This window comes from Scyliorhinus canicula, chromosome 18, assembly GCF_902713615.1.
Source record: "Scyliorhinus canicula chromosome 18, sScyCan1.1, whole genome shotgun sequence".
Taxonomy (NCBI): Eukaryota; Metazoa; Chordata; class Chondrichthyes; order Carcharhiniformes; family Scyliorhinidae; genus Scyliorhinus; species Scyliorhinus canicula.
The window spans coordinates 28,578,532-28,601,522 of record NC_052163.1 but is presented as its reverse complement, the minus strand read 5'-3'; the positions used below and the strand labels follow the sequence as shown (position 1 = coordinate 28,601,522).

Here is a 22,991-nt window from a genome sequence, read left to right as displayed (position 1 = left end):
TTTAACCATGCTCTCTAGCCAATCTGTTCCAGTACAGCTGCAACATTTACATCTATCCAGCCATTTAGAGAATTGCCCAGTTGCTGCTGTTCACAAAAAGTAGGACAACTCCAACCCAGCCAATTATCACCCAGTCTACTTGCAATCATCAGCAAAGTGATGGAAAGTTGTCGTTATCAGCGCTGTGGCACCGAGCAATAACCTGCTCACTGACACTTGGTTCCACTAGGATTAGTCAGCTCTTGATCTTATTACAACCTTGATCCAAGCATGAACAAAAAGAGATGAATTCAAGAGGGAGGCGAGAGGGACTGCGCTTGACATCAAGTTAGCATTTGACAGTGAGGCACATTAAGGGGCTCTACCAAAAATTAAGTCAAAGGTATCAGGAAAAAGTCTCCACTGGTTTTGGTCATATGTAGCACAACAGAAGATGATTGTGGCTGTTGGGAGGTCAATCATCTCAGTCCTGGGACATAACTGCAAGAGTTCCAGACCTTGCCATCTTCAGCTGCTTCATCAATGATCTTCCTTCCACCATTAGGTCGGAAGTGGGGATGATCGCTCGTGGATGCACAATGTTCAGCACCATTCACAACTCCTCAGATACTGAAGCAGTCCATGTCCAAGTGCAGCAAGATCTGGACAATATCCAGGTGCGGGCTGACAAGTGGAAAGTAACAAGTGTCAAGAAATGACCATCTACCAAGAATGAGAGAATCTAACCATCGTCCGATGACATTCAATGACATTACCATCATGGAATTAGTCATGAACATCCTGAGGGTTATCACTGGTCAGAAACTGAACGGGACTAGCCATATAAATACTGTGACTGCAAGAGCAGATCAGATGCTTGGAATCGTGCAGTGAGTAATTCACCTCCTGACACCCCAAAGACTCTCCAACATTTACAAGGCAAAAGTCAGGATTGTGATGGAAAACCCTCCCCTTGCCTGCCTGAGTGCAGCTATAACAACACTCAATAATCTCACCAATGTAGACCATTTGATTTGCAATCCATCCACCACAATAAACATTCATTCCCTCAACCATGGCACACTGCCTTGTGATGGAATATTCCCCTTTTGCATGGTGGACAACTAACCAGTTGCTTTTGTACTTTCTGTCCAGTAACATAATAATAAAATAATAATAGCTTATTGTCCTGTCACAAGTAGGCTTCAATGAAGTTACTGCGAAAAGCCCCTAGTCGCCACCTGTTCGGGGAGGCTGGTATCTCATGCTTTAGGGAAGCAGTTTATGAGAACAGAATCACCTGCAAGTCCCCCTCCAAGCCGTTTGCCATTCTCACTCAGAACTACATCACCATTCCATCACTGTCACTGGATCAAACTTCTTACTGTCCAACACCGGCATCTCCACATCATAAACAATTCTAAACACTAGACTGGTAAATTCCCTTCTAATATACTTTCATTAATAAATGTTGCACGACTGACTGAGCAAAATACTATATTGGAAATATAAGGCGGAATCCTCCAGTCCTGTCAGCAGTGGGAGGCTTAGTGGGTGAAACCTAATGTGGCGTGAGGCCAAAAATCAGTTTCTTGGTGGCGGGATGAACTTTAACAATAAAATTCTTGGGACTTTAAAGATGGGCCCAGCTTCCCGACAAACAATGTCGGGAAGCCCTTTTGAATGCATTAGCATATCATGCATGCTCATTAAAAGGCCAGCTCGCCAGAATTACGTTCTCCCATTGATTTAAGCTCCCTCCTCAGAAAGAAATCTGTGCATAAGAGACATGGCACTTGTTGAGACCAGCTTCTTCCATGGTTGATAAGGCATTGCTGCTCTATTGTGTCCTTTGGGGAGTGCCCGTAAATGCAGGCCTATGTTTGACACCAGGTGATGGCAATGCAAGTTGCATGGTGGGAGCCCCAAGGAAGGGAGAGCAAGGAAGGGTGGAGCAGTGGCCAAGCAAAGATGGAGTAGTGCAGGCAACCCGACAGCCCTTTAAATATGGCGCCCGGATCTTTGATCCCAGGGGGTAATGGCATGGATGGTGAATTCCTGCCTAGCCCGTCATGAGAATTTAGTGAGCAGCTTGTCATGGATACATGAGCTGAACACTGCAAGGTAGCATGTGGCCAGTTGTCCAGGAGCATTCCCCCCACCCACCAGCCCCCAGCAGAAATCACTCCCACAACCACCAAATTTAAGACTTGAGCTTTAGATTCCAGCCATGTTGTCATCTCTACATGACATTAGCAGCCCAGATTAACCTATTTATTTGTATTCCATGTCCATAAAAATATTCTACTCAAGAGGTCTCATTTGTGGAGGTACACCCTCCACGAGTCAAGTTTATGTAAATATCACAAGGTCGTATCATGGATGACTGATGACTAATAACAAGATTGTGTCAATGCTTTAAAACTACAAGAAACCTGCAGAACAGTTTTCTTTTGTCATCATGAATTACACAACAATCTTTGTACAATATGGTGAACCATTCATTTTTATTAACTTTGGTGCAACATGAAGTCTCCTGCATCCAATATTTTAATTGAAACACAAATAATTGCGACTCATAAAAACAATCGTGATAGAGTTAGTTTATTTCAGTAAGATTAATATCCTGCTGGTCCTTACCTGTAATACTCAAAGTAGCCGATATCATCAGCTATCTCTGCCATGTTCAAATTTATACTGTGCCATGTTGGGAGATCAGAGAGTTGCGAAACAATTGCATCTGCCATCCGCTGCATGAACTTCAGTGTCTGAATAAACTCTATCTTTTGTGCAAAGATCTCATCGAGCCTTGCTATATGCTGCTTTAGATCAACTTTCATATTAATTGTTGTCCCAGAAACCTGAACAAAACAAAAAGTCAAATGTAGTTGTAAGACATGTTTTAAATTAATTACCCCAGTGCTGCAACTGAAAAAACATGTTGTATTCGCATTTTCATCTCCATTTTTTTCAACAGATGATTCTTTACCAGATGTATAACTACTGCTGGGTTAGGGCCTTTAACACCATGGAAGCATGGTGGCGCAGTGATTCGCACTACTGCCTACGGCGCCAAGGACACAGGTTCGATCCAGGCCCCGGGTCACTGTCGATGTGGAGTTTGCACATTCTCCCCGTGTCTGCGTGGGTTTCACCCCCATAACCCAAAAGATGTGCAGGTTAGGTGCATTGGCTACACTACAATTGTCCCTTAATTGGAAAAAAATAATTGGGTACTCTAAAAAAAAATTTTTTTTTTTTTTTTTTAAATAGCATGGAACCAGCCCTGACAGATGGGACCTCAGCCTTCTTGGATACAGACCTGGACTCCTATCAAAATGAAAGCAGTCTCGCTTCTGGTCATATTGGATATGGGTGCATGGAACAACAATCTGATAAAAAGGACAAATCAATCTATACTTGCATGTTGAAGGCGGAAGTTAGCAAAGGTGCATTCAATTATAATTTTGGATTAGGTAGGTAGGTCAGGGATTTTTCACGTGTCGGTGCAGACTCTATGGGTTGAATGACCTTTTCTGCATTGTAATTCCGCGCCATGTCATTCAGACCAGGTAAGGATGGCAGATTTATTTCCCTAAAAAGACATTAGTAAACTAGATGGGTTTTCACAACAAAGATTTTGCAGTCACTATTACAGAGACTAGCTTTTAATTCCAGCTTTATCAATTGAATTTGATTTCAGAATTTTTGCACCAATTGGTAAAAAAACATCTTGCATTTAAAAACCAATTTCACAGCCACTGATGTTTCAAAGTGCTTCACAGCCAATTAAACATTTTTGAAATGTAGTCACTGTTTTCAATTTAGCAAACATATTTAAATTTAAAAAAATACATTTTAATCAGCTAAAGGTCCACTAACAGGTCTCTCAACATGTTACGTTTTGGGGATTAAGCCACACATTTCACTTCTCAATTGTGAGGGGGAGAAAATAGAGAAAAGAAAATGGAATTTTAAACTATGTGCTGGACAAGGTTCATTCCTCAAGCAATCTGTTAATAGGCACACGCAGGGCAGAGGTGTTTCTAAGTTTGGTTATGAGTTGCGAGTGGTTTAGATGTAGGAGCTAAATGTTTGATGAGCACCGAGAGAAATGATACAAGGTTTAAAGATCTAACCTGAAAGAGGGACAAGGAAAGGTCAGTGCAAAACTGAATCACGTTAGATGAAAGCAGTTTTAGAAACGTGAAAAGTGAACTCGTTGAGTTTTGGCGAGGTGGAAGAAATTAGCACACAGTACTCTACAGCAACAGTCGGTTGATTTTTAAACTAGGAGGTTATAAAAAGTACGGATCATACACATTCCACTGAAAAGCAAGCTTTTAGGAAGCCATAGATAGTAAAGAAGTTGGAAACCTGATGCGCAATCAATAACTACTGAAACAAGGATGTAGTCCGAATTGAAGGCTTTAATCAACAAGATGTTTCCCCAGCAACTCGAGTACAGAAAAGGCAGGCTGCTGGGAAACACGGGTTCTTATACTCCGCTTCACTGGGCGGAGCTACCTTACACTCTGACCAATGAAATACAAACCATTGGGCCAATGAGCAGCGAGCCTTCTCCACCAATGGTGGCTCAGCACTCCCAGGTACCGTAGTACCTCTAGTCATACTACCACAAAACCAATTCAAAGTGTTTATTTGAACAATAATGATTTTTTTTTAATGAGGTAATGAGAAAATAAGGAGAGATTAACAGCAGGACAATGAAAGTTTAGGGGGATTAAAAAAAACTTGAAAAATACTGTTATTCTTGATATCAACGAAATGAGAATTGTTAAAAGTCAGTTGAGAACCCAGAAAAGAGATGACTGAATTTGCAGCTGATCATAAATGAAGTCAATAAATAAGAACTTTGCATCTGTCTTTACATAGATACATAGAAGATAGGAGCAGGAGGCCAGCTTTTGGCCCTTCGAGTCTGCTCTGCCATTTATCACGATCATGGCTGATCATCCAATTCAATAGCCTAATCCTGCTTTACAGAAAACTCCTGAAAGATTGGAGAGCGAGAAATAATACGATTGTGGAAAGACAACTTTATTTTAATAGGAGCGCAAAGCATCTGATGGGATACATTCTAGAATCCTGAGGGAGATGAGGGAAATTATTTTCAAATGTGGTTACGTACCAGAGAACATGATAGTGCAATACCCATTTTTAAAAAGGGAGTCCAAGTCAATTTAAGTCACTTCAGGTGAATTTAACATCAGGGAAAATATCAGAATCTCTAGTTACTGGCAAGTCTGAAATCATTAAACATCTAGTTAGTGAAAAACAGCTAGCACTGGACTTGAAAAGGAATGACTGCACTTAGCAAACTTCGGAATGGGTCAAGAAACAGTAAACAGATACAGTATTGTCAAAAGAACCAACGTAACACGAAGAAAACTTTTTTTTTTTAAAAAGCACAGTGAATGGTTAGGATCTGGAACGCACTGCCTGAGAATCTATCTGTGGTAGAAACAGATTCAATTGTGACTTTCAAAAGGGGAAAGTACCTCAAGAGAAAAACCTTACAGGGCTGCTGGGAAGTGTTGCTGGGTTGCTCTTCAAAAGATTTGGCATATGACCTTCTTCGGTGCTGTAATCATTTTATGGTTCGAATTCTACCTAACTCAGCCCAGCAGTACGTTAAACCCCTGTTGCACACATGCAGCAACAACATTTTAAAGTAAAAGCTCAGGTACAGCAGGAATTGCATTATTCCGCAAAAAAAACTCTCAAAGAAGCATTCAAAGTCGAGATACAGTTTTAGAATATGCACATAATTCCAAGTTGCTTGCTTTAAATTATGAATATCATGCAAAGAGTGTGCTAATTTATTGAAGTTCATTAATGTGAACCACTTAGCCATTTTTCTGAGCACAAACCAAATTTGGATTAATAAAGTGGACTCAGTTTCTACAACTATGAGTGCAAACCTCATGTTTCGTTGGAGAAAAAAAACAGAACCAGGTTCCTACCTTAAAAAGGAAAGTGAATATTTTGTTTACCATTCTTTAAGCCAATAAAGTTCCAGATTAATCTAGTCTATTCCTAAGCATGGATATATTTTTCACATCAGGAACTAATTTCTTCTTTAAATTTTGAGTATCCAATTCTTTATTTTTCCCCAATTAAGGGGCAACTTAGCATGGGAAATCTATTTACCCTGCATATCTTTTGGGTTGTAGGGGTGAGACAAACGCAGACACGGGGGGAATGTGCAAACTCCGCACTGACAGTGACCCGGGGCCAGTATTGAACCTGGGTCCTCGGCACCGTGAGGCAGCAGTGCTAACCACTGCACCACCGTGCCGCCCAATGTTATTACAATTCTGAAGGAAACTTCCATTATATCCGAAAGAACAACCTTTAAATGTTTTTTCTTCTGAATGCCCAAAGTATTTATCCTGTTTTGTTTTAAACGTGGATTCTCTAACATGCCCACTTCAAACATTTGCTTAGACATTTTACATTTTAAGTAGGTGTCAGTAGAGACACAATACCCAATACATAAGCAATTTAGAAAAAGAAAACACAGGTGTCTCAATGACAGAATTGTTAGGGCACAGAGGTGGCCATTTAGCCCATCGTGTCTGCACTGGCTCTCCAAACATGAAGATTACATGTCATTCCTCTGCCTCTCCCCGTACCTGTGTGCATTGTTTCTATTCAAATAATCATCTAATGAACAGCTTGACTGAACCTGCCTCCACAACACTTCCATACTGCATTCCAGACCCAAACCACTCGTGTGACAATGTTTTTTCCTCACATCATATCTGCTTCTTTCGCAAATCATTTTAAATCTATGCCCTCTCATTCTTAATCCTTTTAGTAGTGGGGACAGTTTCTCCCTACCTACTCAATCCAGCCCTCATGATTTTGAGCATTCCGATCAGATCGCCTCTTAGCCACTTTCTCTTCAAGGGCAACCTCTCCAATCTATTCTCATATCTGAAGTTTCTCATCCCTGGAACTACTACTGTAAACCTCTTCTGCACTCTTTCCAATTGTGTTCAAATCCTTCCCATAGTCCTGCACCCAGAACTGTTGACATTATTCAAGCTGAGGTCTAACTAGTGTCTTGTATCTGTTCAGCATAACCACCTTACTCTTGTTGTCTATGCCCCTATTAATAAAGCCCAGGATCCTAGATGCTTTATTAACTGCTCTCTCCACCTGTCCTGCAACCTTTAATGATCTATGCACATATACATCCTTCTGCTCATGAATCCCCTTAGAATTTTATCCCTTACTTTATATTGTCTCTCCATGTTCTTGCTAACAAAATGCATCACGTCACACTTCTCCACATTGAACGCCACCTGGCACTATCTGCCCACTCCACCAACTTGTTTATGTCCTTCTGAAATTCTCCACTGCCCTCCTCACAATTTACAACACTTCCAAGTTTTGTATCTTACTTAGAAATTGTCCCCCGCACACCAAGATCTAGATAACACTATGTGCAGTTCTGGTTGCTTCACTATCAGAAGGACGTGACTGCACTGGAAAGGCTACAGAGGCGATTCACCAGGGCGATGCCTGGGCTGGAACTTTCCAGCCGTGGAGAGCAGCAGGAGCACAGAAGGTCGAGGAGAAACCTCATCCAAGGTGTGCAAAATTATGAAGGACATTAGGAAAAAAAAATTCCCCTTAGTAGAGGAGTCAATAACCGGTAGCATAGATTTAATGCAAGGAGACAGGGATTTAAAGATAAACCTTTTCACCCAGAGGGTGGTCGGAATCAGGAACTCACTTCCTGAAAAGTTGAGAGAGGTGGGAACCCTCACCATTTAAGAAGCATTCAGATGACCACTTGAAATGCCAGAGTATCCATGGCTACGGAACAAATACTGGAAAATGAGATTCAAATAGGTAGGTGTTTGGTAGCTGGCGCAGACACGGTGGGCTGAAGGGTCTCTTTCGTTGCTGTAAAACTCGATGACTAGTAACAAATTCCCCACATCAGGTACATTTCCTTACTAAAAGTAATTTCCAAGCGAATAAACACAGCAAAAGAAATCTCTAAAACTGAAAAATTGGGTTCAGGAAAACACCAAACTCTGAAGGGCAGCACGGTAGCATTGTGGATAGCACAATTGCTTCACAGCTCCAGGGTCCCAGGTTCGATTCCCGGCTTGGGTCAGTGTCTGTATGGAGTTTGCACGATCTCCCCGTGTGTGCGTGGATTTCCTGCGGGTGCTCCGGTTTCCTCCCACAGTCCAAAGATGTGCAGGTTAGCTGGATTGGCCATGCTAAGTTGCCCTTTGTGTCCAAAATTGCCCTTAGTGTTGGGTGGGGTTACTAGGTTATGGAGATAGGTTTACGGTGTGGGTTGGTTAGGGTGCTCTTTCTTAGAGCCGGTGCAGACTCGATGGGCTGAATGGCCTCCTTCTGCACTGCAAATTCTATGATTCTATGAACATGTCAAACTCAGAGGAAAAATCCCACCAGGCATATGATCAGAAATACAACTTCACATTGAACAAAAGACTCTTTGTCACACCAGGATACTGGCATCAACAAACTGCACAATCACAGGATTAAGTTCCAACAGCAGCAAGGAATTTTGTGCTGCTGATGGGAAGGCGGGGGGGGGGGGGGGGGGGGGGGGGGGGGTGAAGAGTAGAACATAGAACAGTACAGCACAGAACAGGCCCTTCGGCCCTCGATGTTGTGCCGAGCAATGATCACCCTACTCAAACCCACGTATCCACCCTATACCCGTAACCCAACAACACCCCCCCCCTTAACCTTACTTTTTTTTAGGACACTACGGGCAATTTAGCATGGCCAATCCACCTAACCCGCACATCTTTGGACTGTGGGAGGAAACCGGAGCACCCGGAGGAAACCCACGCACACACGGGGAGGACGTGCAGACTCCACACAGACAGTGACCCAGCCGGGAATCGAACCTGGGACCCTGGAGCTGTGAAGCATTTATGCTAACCACCATGCTACCGTGCTTGAGTAGAGAAGATTTTGACGGTCTGGCAGAATACGAACTATAATTCTGACTCATTTCTTGGACTACCAAAATTTTTTAACATTTCAAATGCATACCGTACAAGACTGCAATCTAAAATGTGAATTAAATTTGCAATAACACAATTGCTTCCTCCTAAGTATCAACTAAATCTGTTCATTGGTGCCAATTCCAGTTGTCTCTGTCAATGCACACTGCAAAATCCCAAACTGCTCTGTATAGCTCGCTTATGATGGAAACTGGTCAAAGAGGCAGCCTAACCGGTGAACAGTGACATACCAGAATAACAATAACAGTGAGAATTAACCACAATGTTTACATAAACCCTGCTGGCTCGTTCAACACTTTTTAGGTTCATGGATTCACACATTACAGATTTATGCATTTATGGCTGGGTGAAGTGCATTGCACTTCCTGCACATGAAGTTCTGCTCCAAAAGGAATACCACTGGGAAGATGAATAGCTCTGCCAAGAATTCACATGCCTCACCCTTTGAAAAATTTAATGAAAATCGCTTATTGTCACGAGTAGGCTTCAATGAAGTTACTGTGAAAAGTCTCTAGTCGCCACATTCCGGCACCTGTCCTACAGTACAAGGACAGTGTTATGGGCACCTGGCCAGCTCTCAGCATTGGCTAAGACACTGGACCAGAGCCGTAACAAAGTTTTAAGGCAGTGTGGAAAGATCGATTTGTTCTAGGAGTGATAACGTAAGAAATAGGGCTTGGTTATTCATTCACCTGAGGAAGGAGCAGTGCTCCGAAAGCTAGTATTTGAAACAAAAATGTTGGACTTTAACCTGTTGTTGTACGACTTCTTACTGTGCTCGCCCCAGTCCAACGCCGGCATCTCCACATCATCTTATTTTATAAAACAAGTTTTATTAAAACAAAAGAAGAACAATATTTAAACCTTCAAACTTTAACCTTAACAATGCGAGATTACATGCAGTTTCTTAACTTTTACACACAAACTCCCATTAAACAGCACTTCACATAAACATGCAGCTCTCATTTCACTTAAGAGTGGAAAAGGTGGTACTAGCATTTACAAAGCAATTTTTGCTCTGTTAGAGAAGCTCTTTCAGAACCCTTTTCCAAAGCTTGCCTCAGTGGCAATTTTCATCACCTCTCTTGGTCTCTTTCCAAAGCCGCTTTCTCGACCTGTTCAAAACAGGATTTTCTTTCTCCCTGAGCTCTGTCCAGTCCCTCAAATAAAGGTGCTGTCCTGGGGTTTCCAGACTTGAACCCACCTTCGTTATCTTGGCTGTTAAATTTTCGACTCAGTGTATGCAAAATAACAGAGCCATGCTATTGAAATGCAACAAACCTCCCATTGATGGTCAAAGAGGCCATCAGACCCTGCGGACTAATGGCTTATCAGACAGGAGTGTCCCGAAGGACAGTAGTCTGGGGCATCCTGCGTATTCTCACTAACGAGCAAGTCTGAATGGGGTAATGTAACTCAGGCCAGGTGTAGACCTATCCCTCCGACTCTGTGCTATCAGTTTTTCCTCAGTCTGTTTCACCGCTAAAGTGCCTGCTACATCTTCGATCCCATCTCATGACCCAGCGTGCAATTCTCTAAAATGGAACAAAGTACCCTAGCGAGCGCGTTTAGCTGCTTGTTTCCCGGCACTCGCAGTGCCGAGAAACACATGGTCATTCAAAGTGACTCGTGTTGAATAAGAGGCCTGAATGGGGAACGCACAGCCAAGGCCGTACCTAGCCTCGTTTTGTACAGTTCCGCTTGCCTGAACTCCCCATTGTAGCGAGCGATCTGGGCACCATTTTTTAACGGCATCTAGATTTCCAAGGCCACAAAACAATCCCGACCTCCCCCCCCCCCACCCGAACGCAATATGGGAGGGTCACCGTACCCCACCCCCTGCATAACCATGCGGGTGCATAAATGTCAGCTTGGCACCTTGAAGGGGAGAACGATAGTATCAGGTTGCAAGTTAAAACATTAAAACAATAGTATCGGGTTGCAAGTTTCCCAAGATGTCCCTGAAACTCAAACACATTTGAGTCGGCAGCCAATGAGAGGAGGAAAGCAGGAACTATTCATGCCAGTGACTCTGCTGCCTCCAGGTGTACTGGAAATACCACCTTATTGGGTTGATACCAACCCTATAGAACATGCATAGCTGCTACTTATACTTTCCTTACAGGATTGTTTCTAATATGGACAGGACAATAGAAATATTCTTCAAAAGACAATGTTGAACATACTGCCTGCTAGCCAAAATGAACTTGCTATTTTCTATTTAGTGCTGTGATCACCGAAAATAACTCTTAAAAAATATATTTGAACTTCCAGTAACCGATGGAAAGGATCCAACGACAAGATCTCAAGTTTTGACTTTTACTGTAACAAACCAGAGCTGGTTGCCTTCACTGCAATGTGTATCAACTCCGAGGCATTGGGAGAGTGCCACCATCAAACAAAAGTCTCAAATCTCAGCTTTAAAACAACTATATATGCTTCAGGGTTTTAAAATCTATCCCATGGTATGAAAAGGACCATAGGACCAGACCCATCAGCAGTTGTTCGGAGTTTGGCTGAACAAACCATGACTTTCAAACTTTTGCAGTGCGCTAGTACAGATTCCCTTTGTAATATTAGCTATCAATTGGGGCAACAGTAACTATGCCATGAAAAAAGATACTAAAATTGTGCTCCAAGAACAGAATAACATTTTGCAATGAATTGTTAAATAGAGTAATCTAAACTTTTTTTAAAGTCTAAACTTTCCACAAATGAATACTGGCACTAAATAATTCTCAGGTAGATGTAAAAATCAGTTGCCTTACCAAACTATCCACTCCAGAAAGTGTGTGATTAGCATTGTAGATGGAGTAGGTAAGCTGGTAGACACCATCATTTGTTTCACTGTTTCCATAGAAGCCAACCCCAACAGCAGCACTGTAAAAGAAAAATGTGCTTTTTAGAAAAGAGCATTATGATGGATCACTTGCAGGTGACAAAAAATACCGGAGGAAGAGAAAGTGAAAAAGTAGGTAGTAATGCAGTAAAGGGTTGGGACGGCAGCAAGCCATGAGCCACACTTCAGGTCATGACCTCTCATGACTATTAGCATATGTAATCCTTTACCAACCATGCAGCCATTTCCCAATACATTCATTGCAAGTTATATTCCTCAAAACCAGTCACTGCCACATTACAAAATGTCTGCATAATGTATCGCTCAGATTGTAAGCTATAAAGTAGCATCTATTTGTTATAGTTTAGATTTCCAGTATCTGCAGCATTTTGCCTTTGTTAATTAGAACATTTACATATGTGCAGAAACATGTGATATGGTGACCTGACTGCAGACAATACTGCAGATAGGGACATCCATACATCGTAGCAATGTGCAAGAAAATAGATTAATCTTGTGTCTCGGTACTGAGAGCAAAGCTGCCCAAAAAGCAGCAAAACCTGAATGGTATCAAAAGAGTTTCCATTGCAGTACAGGAGGCTCGTGCACAGACGTTCCTGGACGCAATGCAAAGGCAAGAAAAGGGGTCACAGGCTGACGGGCAAAAGTAACGAAGGGATTTGAAAATAAGCTCAAGGATTTTAAATTCAATGCATTGGAGAACAAGGGTGTTGGGTAACAACCTGTCAAGGGCATGGCGGATGGTAAATGCAGAGTTGTCCAAACCCCATAAGGGAAACTTCAAACAACTACCCTTACCTGTGTTTGCAATTTGTACAGTATGAGGAGAGGTTTGAAATAGAGATAATGATGTCCCCAACGAAAGGGAAAATGCTGGAAAATCTCAGCAAGTCTGGCAGCATCTGTAGGGAGAGAAAAAAGCTAACGTTTCGAGTCCGATGACTCTTTGTCAAAGCTAACAGACAGAGTGGGAAATATTTATACTGTGGAGAATGAAAGATGAGTCATAGCCACAGAAACCCAGGGAAACCAGGCGCTAATGGTCACAGAAACCAAGGGGAAAGAGTGCTAATGGCAGTCCCCAGAGGACAAAAGATGTGAAAGGTCAAACAGCAGGGAAACTGTGGGTGTGTGGGGGGGGGGAAGCAAAGAGGAGAAAGGTGCAGGAAAGAAAGAAACGGTAAAAGACAGTTAAAATGAAATGAAAACAAATGGGTTGAGGTGGGGCTGATCATCTGAAGTTGTTGAATTCGATGTTCAGGCCGGAAGGCTGTAGCGTGCCTAACCGGAAGATGAGATGTTGTTCCTCCAGTGCTTTTATATAATGATGTCCCCAACACAAATTTTAAAAGAATGGAGAAAGCGATAAAGTAAAAAAGTACACTTAATTAAGATAATGGCTTTGCAGAGTATTGCTCACAATCTTTTTTTTAAAATCTTTTTATTCTCATTTTCATCCATAAACAATCAAAGAACAAACAAATACAGTCCCCCCCCCCCCCCCCCCCCCACCCCCCACAAACCGCACCCCCTCAATGTACAGACCAAAACATCCACCCGCACGTTTCAGGTAAAAAACACAATTAACAACCAATCCGTAAACAGTGTAAGCAAAGACAATAATACCGCCAACCCCCCCTTTCCCTCCCTAATGTTCAAAATTACAAACAATCTGAACTTAAATACCAGAGTTAACTCTCCCCAATCTGTTGCATAACACTTTTTAAAATGTCTAAAAATCCAATAATTAGTACCATACACCTCTCGGGTGCTGCTTCAGAGGTAAATCAGTAGCTTGCTTTTTGAATCAGGCTTCCTTTACACACACTGCCTGCTGGGAGGTAAACAACTATTCCTGAACAAAAAGCTGTTTTGCATAGGTTTCAGTATGCCCTTAAATATGTTTTTCCCGGGCAGCACGGTGGCGCAGTGGTAGCACTGCAGTTTCACAGCGCCGAGGTCCCAGGTTCGATCCCGGCTCTGGGTCACTGTCCGTGTGGAGTTTGCACATTCTCACCGTGTTTAGATTTAGATTTAGAACAGTACAGCACAGAACAGGCCCTTCGGCCCTCGATGTTGTGCCGAGCAATGATCACCCTACTCAAACTCACGTATCCACCCTATACCCGTAACCCAACAACTCCCCCTTAACCTTACTTTTTAGGACACTAAGGGCAATTTAGCATGGCCAATCCACCTAACCCGCACATCTTTGGACCGTGGGAGGAAACCGGAGCACCCGGAGGAAACCCACGCACACACGGGGAGGACGTGCAGACTCCGCACAGATAGTGACCCAGCCGGGAACCGAACCTGGGACCTGGAGCTGTGAAGCATTGATGCTAACCACTATGCTACCGTGCTGCCCTGGGTTTGCGTGGGTTTCACTGCCACAACCTAAAAATGTGCAAGCTAGCTGGATTGGCCACGCTAAATTGCCCCTTAATTGGAAAAAAATGAATTGGGTACTCTAAATTTATAATAAAAAAATGTTTTTTCCCTTATCTGATCTAATTTATTTAGAACTGTACTCTCAGACTTTGTTATCTTCATCTCTCTATTTTAGCATTTAGAGCTTAAAAGCAAAGTAAACTCATATACACCTTACGTATGACACCTTTCCTTCACACCTTGCATCTCTTCCTTTGAATCCTTAACCTAGCCACGTTCTGTATCCATTGTTAATGTAGATTTTGCCTCAGGCAAACATCTGTTTGTAGTGTTGCTCGGCTCATTAATGTATCAAATGCACTAGTTCCATTCACACAGTCTGCCCCCGTCTTAATTATCTTGCTCACATATTCCCACAGTTTAAAATATACAAACATAACATTACCAGCAGAAAACATTCCAATTTCTTGGATTGCTCTGATACATTTTCATGGCATAAACAGAAGCATTTTAGGAAGACCAACATTAATCTTAGAAAAGTGAATTCAAGTGAGAGTTCAAAGTTTGCACAATGAACAAGTAATATTTTTCTAAAAATGCTGCCCATGCAACCAGCAGGAGTCTAATGACAAGGCACGTTTACTCGTGCTTTTTCTCACTTAAACTGAACAGCAAAAACAAAGGAAAAACAGGGAAATACCTTGAGATTTATTGGAATGAGCACAATATAGTGCAGGTTCTGGTTCTGAAGTTATTCTAATAGTTTTTTTTTTTTTCTTTTTTTTTATAAATTTAGATTAGCCAATTATTTTTTCTAATTAAGGGGCAATTTAGCATGGCCAATCCACCTACTCTGCACATTTTTGGGTTGTGGGGGCGAAACCCACGCAGACACGGGGAGAATGTGCAAACTCCACACGGACAGTGACCCAGAGCCGGGATCGAACCTGGGACCTCAGCGCCGTGAGGCGGTTATGCTAACCACTAGGCCACCGTGCTGCCCATAGTTATTCTAATAGTTAAACACACATCAGAGAACCAGATAGTAAATTTCTCCTGGTTCCAGTCAGAAATTCTAATGTTGTTGGGATTAGTGATGTAGAATTTTAATCAAAAAGGAATCTTTCACCAAGCTCTTAATCTCCTTTAATAAATGAACCTCCAGGACACGCAAATCAATCCATCCCCCTCTAATTAAGTTGTCAAAATTTATGTACACTTGCAAGATATATTTCACAAGTCATTTGCCAAATGAACTAGTTCACTTACCCGCAAGTTTCTAATGTCAGATGCTACAAATATGCACACCCCCAACCCCGTATTTACATAGAATTTACAGTGCAGAAGGAGGCCATTCAGCCCATCGAGTCTGCACCGGCTCTTGGAAAGAGCACCCTACCCAAGGTCAACACCTCCACCTTATCCCCATAACCCAGTAACCCCACCCAACACTCAGGGCAATTTTGGACACTAAGGGCAATTTAACTTGGCCAATCCACCTAACCTGCACATCTTTGGACTGTGGGAGAAAACCGGAGCAACCGGAGGAAACCCACGCACACATGGGGAGTATGTGCAGACTCCACACAGAGAGTGACCCAAGCCGGGAATCGAACCTGGGACCCTGGAGCTGTGAAGAGATTGTGCTATCCACAATGCTACCGTGCTGCCATTTATCCCTTCCTTGCTCAAAAGGACCAATTTTCAGTAATTCTGCATATTGGCCCCTCGATTTTGATGGCAAACTTTTAATCGCCACCATTACCTCTCGGAGATTGACTGCAACTTCAACATTTAGTGCAAGTGCAGATTAACATGGAAATCCTGTCTGTTCCTCACTGCACAACACACCCAACCGCTGCAAAGGACACCAAATTGTATCTCCCTGAAATTGTCCATCTCTGCATAATTCAGCTGATAATGCAGTAAAGACTCACTTTGTGCCTCAGGAATTACAAGGCTTGACAATGCTTTCCTAGCTAACCTCTTGCTGTAGCATTGCCCTTTAGAGGGTGGGCTTGATGGAATGTGTGACTGGCTCAGAGCCAATCATGCGGGAGCACCCAAACCCCAGCTAATAGGGAGTTTGCGTGGGGCCCTGGGAGCAGGTCTCCGGGCAGTGTGGACCCCAGAGCCTAAGTGTTAAGACCTGTTATATTGTGTTCTGTGCCTGTTATTTAACTGCCTTTGCCTTTCGTCAACAAATCCATCTTAACTACTGGAAGCCTCCAGTGTATTTCTCACGCCACCACACCTCCCATCTTCAACCCTCTGCAAACTTCAATCGGCCCAAAACGCTGCAGTCTATTTCCTGCACTGCATCACCTTTCACTCAATCCCCTAACTGGCCAATATTTGGCTCCTGATCATTCAACATCTTCTTAAACTTTCTCATCCTGGTGCTCAAATTCCTTTAAGGCCTTCACCAATCACCAACGGCATCTCCCAACACCCCAATTACATCTTCCAGCCCAACAATTGCCCTCTGACCATTGCTAATCACCTTCTTCTCAGCCCCACCACTGCCAACTGTGCCATCAGCTGCCTTGACTGCTGGCTCCTTCAATATTGTCCCCTCCTTTAAAGCCACTTCTCCAATCAGGTAGTCCATCACCCCTTGCAATACTTCCTCCTTGGTTCAGCATTCATTTTTCTTCGTGCCTCGAAAAAGCACCTTGGGATGTTTTTCCTACTTTGCAGATGCTATATAAATGCAATCTGTTGCTTTGGAATGCAAATTTAAAAACAGTCTTGGAGATCACAATGTAATTCATTTCAAAGCAAGTGTTAAGAATGTGTTTAAGTCAATAACACTTGTGCTCCCATTTGTTTTATTTCATTATCGCTGATGGCAGTGAAGCGGCACTATAAACGAAGCTGTGTTGATGAACCCAAAGAGAAAGAGGCGAGTTCTGGCAATTGGTACATAGGCCAGCAATGCAATTTTCCATTCAGTATCTTGTATTTAGTTGGAATGTTCAGCTTAAAAAGGCTGAATAGATAACGGAATGTTATCATGGCACATTCCATTGCACCGAGTGTCTGAGGCAAGATTACAGAACAGCTTCTCGAAGCAGTTCCGTAATATAATAATCCATAAAACCCACACGAGAAAGACATTGCTATTGGTAAGCATGAGTGGAAACGAGAGGGAGAGATTTTTTTTTTAATTGTTCAAGATATTTAGAGACTTTTTCCAGCTACATGTGACTGATTCACTCATCATGTGTTGAATATGTCCAAAAAAGTACTGAAGAATGAGCAAAGTTGAGAAATTCAATAGTTATGTATATTAAGCATGACATACTAATTTTATCATGCTCTTCCACAAGCCTTGGACCATCAATTTAACGCAGTACAGTTGCTCTATGAAGATGTATTGATTTAATTGCATATCTGCCATACAAATTGTACACCATCAACGTTAACATGACCAAAATGGTACTTGGTATTCATCCCATTTCTCAATTCCCTATCGACAAAATAAGCGTAGATTTCTTGTTCCTGAGAATTATTCTTGGTGCTAAATTCCTCTTGGTCTTTCATCACCAATGGTCCAATTTTAAAAATCCCTATTGACTTTAGTGCAGTACTGATGGAGTGCTATACTGTCCAAGGTGCCATCCTTTAAATAAAGCAAGGCCCCAATTACCACACAGTATTCAAAACGCAGGAGATCTCCATGCCTTGGATCCCTAAACCAACGTCGCTGACACAAATTATCTGCTTTTGTGGGACCTTGCTGTGCACAAATTGTTTGCCCAAGAGAGACTACAACTGAAAAATAGTTTGCTTGCTAGGAAGTGCTTTGGGATATCCTATAGCAATAAAAGGTTCAATATACACGTTAATTTTCTTTCTGACAGGAAAGAAAAGCTAACTATTTTGAGACATCACTGTTATAATCTCTATTTTAAAAGCCATGGACATCTATAATGAGTGGGATTAATTTATCTTCAGGGAATATTACAGTGCTCCTATACAGATTGTATTTCATGGATTATCTTCCCTCTCACAATTGACTACGGGGCATTGAGGAACAGCTGACATCAGGCGGTTTAAAAATATCTTGAATCTTGTATTAGCAGCTGCACTCAGTGGTGAATGCAGTTTACTCTCACTTTGGGATTTAGACTAGTCTTATATCACAAGACAGGATTGCATGGAACACAAAGAATGCAGCGGCTTGCTACCTATAGCATGTAATTTAAGAGGCAAGGTTGTCTGAATCCTAAGTTTTCATAAGAAAATAAGAGCATAAGAAATAGAAAAGACCATTCAGCCTGTCTTGGTACAAATATATATATGTTTAGTTTACACAGCTGCATGAAGGGATACCAGTCTGTTCTCCCTTCAATCCTCAGTGTCACTGAAAAGCAGTCCCAGTTAGGCCCAAATGTAATCTCCATTAGTCCATCTATAATCATTCGCCAGTATGCCATTCCTTATGGATTCTGCACGAGATAGAACAATGAAATGGTATCTATTAGGTCTGCAACAAAAGGTGACTTTTGTCCACTTCCATCCTCATTAACTTGCAATGTTCTACATTATCTTAATTAAACAGCTTTCAGTGGCCCAAACCAAAGTCTTTATTCCTCGTACCTTTAGAATAATGGCTCCAGCTAAAAGCCAATAACTTAAACTATAAGAAACCTTCTGACTGTGCTTTTCTTTTGCCAATTTTAATTCCTACCATCACTTGTGAAGGAGCACAAATGTTATTTCCACACCCATTTTAGAATGAGTCTAGACAACATGCAATTATACAGAATGCGTATAATGCAAGAAACTTGCATAAAGCAGGCAACTGGTATTGGTCTCAACTGAATAACATGTAAGTAACATTTCTCAAATGTTCACCACTTAATTTCATTAATTCTTTCACCTGTTCCTAAAGGTCCAACAAAGAAAGGTATTTGTAGCAACATTTAAAAACTCCAAAATATAACATATCGGCGATGTAACACATTGTGGTATATAAAGGTGGGACACGTTGCTGCAATAACAGAGGAAAATTAATAAGGAAACAGGAGGGAGAAACATCTTGTGCATATTGTCCAAATGCCAACAAGTTCCTCCCAAGACACACTTGTAAAGTATGACAAGAAAACACACCTTTGGAAAACCATGGAACCCAACATGTAAAAATTTAAGTGTTTGCCTCGCAACAGTGCATGGGCTTAATTTTGAACTGCAATACTCAGCCTTAACTAAAGTGCATTGATTTTCCCTTCAACCCAATAGCTAAAAATTTCAGTGTGCTCATTTAAAGGGGTGGCATAGAGGCGCAGAGGTTAGCACCGCTGCTTCATGACGCCGAGGATTGGGGTTCGATCCGGGGCCCGGGTCACTGTCTGTGTGGAGTTTGCACATTCTCCCAGTGTCTGCATGGGTCTCAACCCCACAACCCAAATATGTGCAGGCTAGGTGGATTGGCCACGCTAAATTGCCCCTTCATTGGAAAAAAAAGTATTCTCATTTAAGAAGGTAGCAATACCTTGCTTAAGAGCTGCAACAATTATACAGCAATTTTATAAATCACCACAACATTCTTAGCCAATTCCAGTCCCACCACCCTCAGATTGCAATGTAGCCAAGTGAAACACTTTAGTTGAAGAAATATGGGAGGGAGCATCTTCTCTCAAACATCTTGGCTCAGTTTGACCCACATGTGTTTAACACTTGTGGCATTTTCGGTAACTTTCCTTACTAAAGATTATGTCCTACAGTGATCCATATTCTGTTTGTGCGGAGCTAACCAACCTCAAATAAAACAGTAGTGCTTCTAACCATTGCTGAGCCTCTTTGAAAATGAAATACAAATGTTGGGGAATACTGTATGCATCAAGCATAGTAGAAACCCATCAGATTCCATAATGTCCTTTATGGGAGGAAATCTGACTTCCTTACCTGGTCTGGCCTACATGTGAATCCTGACATACAGCAATGTAGTTGATTCCTAACCACCCTCTGAAGTGACCTAGCAAGCCATTACATTCAAGGGCAATTAGAGACAGGTGAATAATATTTCAAAGAAAAAGTAAGTTTCACTTTTAAAATTCAAAACAACAAAGAAACATCTTGCGCAACCACAGCAGCCACATCAGTCCCTGCACAAATGTTCACACAGTGTAGATCAAATGTCCAATCCTACAGCAGCCTTCACCTTTGAGTTTCACGGATATGATCATCATCAAGGTAAATCTCTACAAACCCTTGCACCTTCGCGTCACAACAGTCCTGGTGGTACATATTTCCATTGTTCCTCGTCAACCGACCAACCAATAACATCCTGGTTCACAGCTGGGCCACTTCAGGAAAACATCCAGCTCTTTAGCGTCTCTGAGCTATTCACAGATTTTCCCCAATTTTTGAACTTTTTAGCCAGCTCACACTGTATCTCCAAGAGCTCCAGTCTCCTTTTCTGCCATAAAGAAGCCGATTGCTTCCAGAGAGTGATTTCTGTGTCCCTCTTTTTGCCTGCTTTCTCCATGTCTGTATCTATGGACTGGTTGGCTTCATCCTCCAGATCCTCTGCTTGTAGCTCTCCTTCATGCCTGCCAGCCACTTGGCTTCTGGCTTTAACTTCCGTCCGGTCGGTACTGCTTCCAGATCAAGGGGCACCCGGTCACAGACTAATATCTCTTATTATCAGAGAAAATTGCAAGTGATCCCTTTCCAATAGATGCAGAGAGTCCTTTTGAAACATTCTTAAAAACAACTTGTAAAGGAAATCTCAAATTTTGCTCACTATAATGTTTACAGGTCAACAGTCGTCACCACATACAAATGCTCAAATTCGTCCGACGATATCTGATTCCCGAGCCTTAATCATGATCTTGTGCTGGGACTGATAAACCTTGCGATTGCTATTTTGCCTGAACGCCAGCACGTGCCTTTGAAAAAGGCCAAGCCTTCCCAAAGTTTATTAGGATGGCTAGAGCAGATGTGAAGACACTTGGGGCTGGGTTGTGGCTGTGATCATCATCAACGACCAGCCCGCTGGTGATCAACCGTGCACAGGATTTAAACATTTAAAACTTCAGACAGGTGTTGTTCATTTTCTCAATTGTTTATATTTTACAGTGCAAGGCTAATGAAAAATGTGCAAGGGCTGTGGTGTGGGGAACCTATTTATGCAAATAGCTGCATTTTACATTCAACAGTTTTTTCTGCTCCGTGGACTTCGGTTGTTAAATTTTAGTTTGATCTTCAATAACTCAGGGAATTGTTAATAATCTAAATACGGTTAGGTTTACATATGTCACAACGATAGAGGAAAGAAACCACAATTACGCGGAGATTTGGACTTTTACAAGACTCGAGTTTTATTTTTGAAAATGGACACAAACCCACAGCTGGCTGAGAATGTACATGCAAAGCCACCGAGTTTGCACTGCCCGGTGATTCTCCAAGATATAATGGAACCCCTCCCCGTTTCCAGAGAAGGTACTTCTTAAAGCATCCAGAGACAGAGTACTATCTCCGGTAATGACAAAGGGACAGAATGGCCATCCCAAATCAAAAGATCCTGGGCTGGATTTTCCGATTTTGAGACTAAGTGCTGATGCTGGCGAGGGAACAGTGCCATTGTACGCCTGAAAAAACGCAGCAAAACCTCCACCGATCCTCCGTCTGGTGGTGGGGCTAGCAGGCAGGCAGCGTAGAGCCCCCGATTCTCTAGCTGCGGGTACGGCCGGAGAATTGCCGGGTCCCTGGCCGTGCATGTGCCAAATAGTGTCCCCCTTTGGCCAGGCTCACCACCCTCGGACCACCCCCCACCAGTGCCCAAGCCCCCCCTGCCCGCGGATCCCCCCCCCCCCCCCCCTCCCCTCCCCCTCCTGACTGTGGCGTCGCTAGACTCAGTCTGCAGCCGCCATGCCGGGTTCCTGAAAAAAAAATAGCATGAGCAACCCACGCCGTCGGGAACTTGGCCCATCGAGGGCAGAGTATCGGGGGAGGTGACATCCTGAGGACGTCCAGGCAGTGTACGCCGTTTTGATGGGGCGGAGCATCGCAAAAGCAGCACCGTCTTCAATTTCGGCGCCGATGGGGATTCTCCGGCCAATCACCGAACGCGATTTCAGCGGAGACCAGAGAACCCACCATCCGTATGTAATACTGAGATAGAATTGTGGGTTTCCATTTTCCCCAATTGGAATGTACAAGGGTTTAAAGCGTGTCCTCTTGTGTGCATCAGCAACTGGAAGAAGTGTTATGCACTGAAGGTGTGTGACACAGTAGAAGAAGCAGCCAGCAGTGCCCCTGCAAAATAGCCATTCTGGGATGTATACCACGAATTTCTCTCAGTCTGACTGTGGAAGGCAGCCCAAACCGATGGCATAGTGGTTAGCACTGCTGCCTCAGCTCCAGAGTCCCGGATTCAATTCCGGCCTCGGATGACTATGTGGCATTCGCACGTTCTCCCCAGGTCTGTGTGGGTTTCCTCCGGGTTCTCCACACATACAAAGATGGGCAGGTTAGGTGGATTGGCCACACTAAATTGCCCCTTTAGTGTTCAAAAGGTTAGGTGGGGTTACTGGGTTACGAGGATAGGGTAAAAGCGTGGGCTTAAGTAGGCTGCTCTTTGCAAAAGCTGATGGGCCAAATGGCCTCCTCCTGCACTGTAAATTCTATGGTTCTATGAAACAAGCAAAAGCATCACGGTTCAGAAGGGAACTGGGTAGTTTCTCTACCATGCCAGAGAT

General features: G+C 42.8%; 1 protein-coding gene across 2 annotated transcripts in view; it reads right to left on the bottom strand.

Moving 5' to 3' along the window:
- ttyh2 (tweety family member 2) overlaps positions 1-22,991 on the bottom strand; it is a 162,614-nt gene that overhangs the window by 77,852 nt on the left and 61,771 nt on the right. For both annotated transcript variants that reach the window (XM_038776652.1, XM_038776653.1), the window contains 2 exons: positions 11,798-11,909; positions 2,620-2,840 (listed from right to left, as the gene is read on the bottom strand). In XM_038776652.1, the coding sequence (XP_038632580.1) occupies positions 2,620-2,840; positions 11,798-11,909 (333 nt within the window). The remainder of the gene's footprint in view (positions 1-2,619; positions 2,841-11,797; positions 11,910-22,991) is intronic.